The 5217-nt window shown below is 40.2% G+C and overlaps 1 protein-coding gene across 1 annotated transcript; it reads left to right on the forward strand.

Moving 5' to 3' along the window:
• The first annotated feature begins 383 nt into the window (after positions 1 to 383).
• On the forward strand, positions 384 to 1178 carry LOC107612197 (protein FAR1-RELATED SEQUENCE 5-like). Its single transcript, XM_016314006.3, has one exon. The coding sequence runs from the start codon at positions 384 to 386 to the stop codon at positions 1176 to 1178; it is 795 nt and encodes a 264-aa protein (XP_016169492.2).
• Positions 1179 to 5217: the final 4039 nt, after the last annotated feature.

Raw genomic sequence — 5217 nt, forward strand, 5'->3', positions numbered from 1 at the left:
TTTTTGTTGAATTAAATAAAATAAATTTAATTTTCTGTTAGTCTGGCTTGATGGTGTTTATATATTTTTTTTCTTTGTGTTTGATCAGTTACTAAATTTAATAGTATTTGTTATGTGTGTATGTAATTATAGGTTGTTTTGTTTAGTTGTTTTTTTTTGTTATTTAAATATTTAATTATAATTTTGTATTATTGATGCTAAAATGCTAGCATTATCGTTCTAAATATTGAATATCTTAATTTGAATTGAAACATTAATTTTATATTTCATAAGAATCATAGATTATAATATAATTTGCACTTCTTGATGAGGACATCATCAATTATAAGAAATTATTTGGTCACTTGAATTATGGCCCCTAAATAATTAGTGTACGTCCACCCATGCAGGAAACATCACTGGACATTGGCATGGACGAGGCGGCCTTTGGAACAAAATATTTAGATGGTGATGGTGACCTGGGCAATGATGTACGTGGCAGCGGTTTAGCGAGGCCAGAGGAGGTGATGGAGATGTTGTTTAACTCTTCCGACGTGGCTGCTCATTTCTACGAACAGTATAGTCGAGGCAAGGGTTTTGCTACGCGTGTTGGTAAGAAGCTAAGAAATAAGAATGGGGACATCGTGCGATATACATATTTGTGCAATAGAGAAGGGTTTAGGCAAAAGAAGTGGTTGGAGTTGCAAGGTCGAAAGAGAGAACACAAGGTGGTTATGCGATGTGGGTGCATGGCAGAGATGCGTATCAAGCAAAATGGTCAGATGGGTAAATGGTATGTGTCAAGATTTGTAGATGACCACAATCATGAGCTCCTCCCTCCGAAGTTGGTGGAATACTTGCCTCCACATAGGAAGATGTCAGATGTGGACGTAGCCCACATGGATAGCTTACGGCAAGTTGGGATTTTAGTTCCTAAAATATATGAGTCGCTTGCAGCACAGACTGGTGGCTTTGATCATATCCCATTCACAAAGAGAGATATGTACAATGAAATGAGGCGCCAACGAGGCATGAGGAAGGGAGACGTCAATGCAACGATAAGGTACTTTGAGGCAGGTGCGAAAGCAGATGAGAAACTCTTTTGGAGGTGTCAGGTGAGTGCAGATCAGCATATGTGTGACCTGTTTTTGGCGTCGGGAGGAGTTAGGATGATTATAAATTTTTTGGCAATGTCCTAGCATTTGATGCAACATACGGGCGCAACAAGTATAATCTACTGGTCATTATTTTCTCTGGGGTAAACCATCACAACCAAGCGTACGTCTTTGGGGCTGCCATGGTCTCTTGTGAAACCCAAGCAACTTATGTTTGGGTATTGCAGAAGTTGTTGAAATGCATGGAGGGGAAGGCACTGAAGGCAGTAATAACAGAAGGTGATCGTTCTATGCGAATGGCAATTAATGAGCGGATATTTTATACGCTTTTTGACATCATTTTCATATAGTTTTTAGTGTGTTTCATTTAGTTTTTGTTAAGTTTTTATAGGTTTTAGTGTAAAAATCACATTTTTTGATTCTACTATGAATTTTTGTGTTTTTATAAAATTTTAGATATTTTTTGGCTGAAATTGAGGAGCTGGAGTAGAAGTCTGATTTAGAGACAGAGAAAGCACTGCAGATGCTGTCCAAACCTGACCTGCCTACATTCGGAAGAGCTTTTCCAGAGTTACAGAAGTCCAAATGAATCTCTCTCAACGGCTATGAAAATATGACTTCCAGAGCTTTCCAGAAATATATAATAGTTCATACTTTACTTCGGATTAGAAGGTCCAAAACTGGCTTCCAACGCTAGCTTCCTACCCCCCTTCCAGGCATCTAGCGTCCAGAGAGTAGAGCCTAGCATCCAAAGGCCCAAAGAGGACCCCCTAGCTGGCGTTCCACACCCAAGGAGTCTCACAGGACATGGATCTCATCAAAGCTCAGCCCAAACACTCATCAAGTGGACCCAAGAAGTGGATTTTAGCACTAAATAGACTGTTTTACCCTTTCTATGTAATTCTTAGTCATTAACCTAGTATTTAAAGAACTTTTACACCTCTCACAAGAGAAGGTCTGCCATATTTCATTTGGTTTATGTTTTTACTTTCAGTATGAGTTTCTAAACCTCCTAGGTTGAGGGGAGGAGCCATGCTGAGTCCTATGAATTAATAAAAATACTATTATTTCTCGTCAATCCGTGTTTGATTAATTTTAAGATGTATATTCGTACTTCATCGTGGTGAATAGGATGATCTAACCAATTAGCTCTGTTCAACATATTAAGACGAACGTGCCTGACAAATATCCGCGTCTACTTGGGTCAGAATGCGTCTTTCACCGGACAAGGATGACCAACAGATTGAATATACATCTCTCAGACAGCTAATCCACGACTTCGTTGGGGACTTCTCAAGACATCAGTTCAGCCGATTTTCGGGGAGATTAGGGTCTCTATGGTAGAGGCTAGAACCCAAAGATGCAGCATTCTCTGATGTGGAAGATCCGACCCTGTCTGTGGCGTTTTGAGTAGGATCATAAAGGAGAATGGACTGTACGCACTTCACCCTCAAGTAGAGATGGATCCACACTAACCCTGGGGTTCAGATCCGAAGGAGTATTGGCAGTTGTTCAAACCAGTGTCAATCACATATAGTCTGCCATTGAAGAAATCACTCACAAGTAAAGAGAGCAATAGTACCAGAGTTAATTTAGAAAGATAAAGCAACTCCAATCCTCAACTCTATTCCTATCATCTAATCCAATTGGCTTTACCCCTTTTAATTTCACAATCAAACTGCATTTAAACATAAACCTTCTGATCTGCCTGACTAAGACCTGCAAGATAACCATAGCTTGCTTCAAACCACAATCCTTGTGGGATCGACCCTGACTCGCTAAGGTATTACTTGGATGACCTAGTGCACTTGCTGGTACTGCTATACGAAAGTGTGGGTTCGTAATCACCAGCAATTAATGAAGTTTTTCCGGAGGCTCACCACAAGCTTTGTTCATGGCATCTACTAAAAAATGCCAAAATAAATGTGTGCTTGCCGCGGTTTACAACCTTATTTAGATATTTGATGCTTGCTGATATTGAGATAGAAGAGTTTGAACAGCATTAGGAGGCAATGTTGGATGAGTGTGGAGTCTGAGATGTAGAGTGGGTTCAGGATCTATACATGAAGAAATTATATTGGGCAACTGCATACATACGCGGTAGGTTCTTTGCCGGCATCAGGACGACATCGCGATGTGAATTGTTGCATGCGAAGCTAGGCAGGTTTGTGGAGAGGAGGTATGGGATACTCGACTTTGTGACGAACTTCCAGCGTTGTGTTGAGTTCCTCAGAGATAACGAGGATGAGATGGACTTTCGGTCGTCGTATGGGACCCCCGTATTGCAGACTCAGTTTCCAAAACTTGAGAAATCCGGAGCAATGAAGTATACCCGAGAAATATTTTCAAGGTTCCGTGAATCCTTGCAAAGGTATGTTCGGATAACCGTTGTGGAGAGCCAGCCGCGCGAGGGTGGTACTATTTATGTGACCCAAAAGTATATGCAACCGGGAAGAAAGTGGAATGTTATGCATGTGTTGGCTTTGGATAAATATACGTGCAGTTGCCAAAGAATGGAATCGTTTGGGCTACCTTGTGTGCACATACTCTCAGTTTTGGTTTGGTTAGATGTGGGTTCTCTTCCAGACACCTTGGTCTTGGGGAGGTGGACTAAGTCGGCCAAGTTCGGTTTGTATGATGATATTGCTGGGGAGAAAATAGTCGATATTGCTGCCTTGTATAGGATGCGGATGGGAACGTTTCTGCAGCACCGCGAGTGTTTAGCTCAGCTTGTGTATAACAACGATGACTTATTCAAGTTGTATTCAGAGCAGATAGTTCAGGAAGCAATTAGTCTTGAAAGTATGAATGATTTGGGGAATAGTGTCGGCATTGGTGGTGGTGGCGACAATGGTAGAGTACTAGATCCGATTGGGGTTTGTACTAAGGGCACTGGGCGTGGAAATGTACAGGTTGGGGCGAGGGGAACGAAGCGTAGAAAGTGTAGCACGTGTGGGATAGTCGGACATCGTCGAACTCAGTGCCAAAATCAGGCGAACATGTCGGTGCCGAACAGCCAAGATGAGGTGCCGCGAATGGTGTCATAGTCTGTGGCGCGTGTAAGTAGTAAGGTCACTTTAGATTAGTGACATAACACTTGTTGAGCTGATGTAATGCTTTATTCGATTTGCAGACTGAATTTTCTCCTGCGCGTAGCCTTTCGATCAAGAATATTGGGGTGTGGGATTGCTATCGTCCATCAGCGGCGAACACTTCCGACTTTCGAGCAACTGCGGATGGGTGTTCCCCAAAGTAATTTCATGCCTTACATGCATGTGTGATGTAGTTGAGAGAAAGATTGGCCTTTCTAGGACTTGGTAAGTGTGGCTTAGGGTGGTACTATTAGTCATTCTGGACCATTATTGGTTAAATAGGCCAGCAAAGCTCATTCATGTGAAGATACTGAACGTGTAATGGATTGCCGAAGTATCAAGTATTTATGCCCCGGTATACAGTGTTTAATCTATCATGTTTATCAGTTTTTTACACTTTCGAAATTGAATCCAATTATGAAAGAACCGTGTTATGTAGGTGTTGTTCTTTTCATGGAGATGTTTTTCTTATTTCTAAAAAAACATATTTTCATTATGAAATAAATATTTACTGCATGTTTCTATTTTTTGATTGAGATGGAAACTTTAGTTTTATTTAAGTGTATAGTCAATCTTCGATAACTATGAAATGTAAATAATAAAAGTATAAATCGAAGTCAACCGAAATTGTCATCTTACATTACAATTTTGAAAATAACTTTGAATAAAAAAATAAATCACAGAATTGGCTAGTATTAACAAGTTTCGAATGGGCCATGAACCTCATCAGCCGCATTTGTTAGTAACGGGCCAGAATCGGTGGACGTCCACCACACGCATAGTCAGCATAAATTACGAATAATATCACTAAAAAAATGGTTGTGGCATAAGTTACGAATAATCTCACTAAAAAAAATGGTTGTGACTTAGATGCAGGCCCAAATTTGGTAGGTAAATTTTGTATATATTTATTTTTTCTATTAGCATAAGTTCCATTTGGTCATAGTGGCGGGGTAGATTAAACCGAAGTGTAAGTGTGTGTTTGGATATTTGTATATTAGCTGATCATTTTAATTTAGATATTTGAGTAT

This window comes from Arachis ipaensis, chromosome B8, assembly GCF_059453495.1.
Source record: "Arachis ipaensis isolate K30076 ecotype BB chromosome B8, ASM5945349v1, whole genome shotgun sequence".
In the NCBI taxonomy this organism is placed as follows: Eukaryota; Viridiplantae; Streptophyta; class Magnoliopsida; order Fabales; family Fabaceae; genus Arachis; species Arachis ipaensis.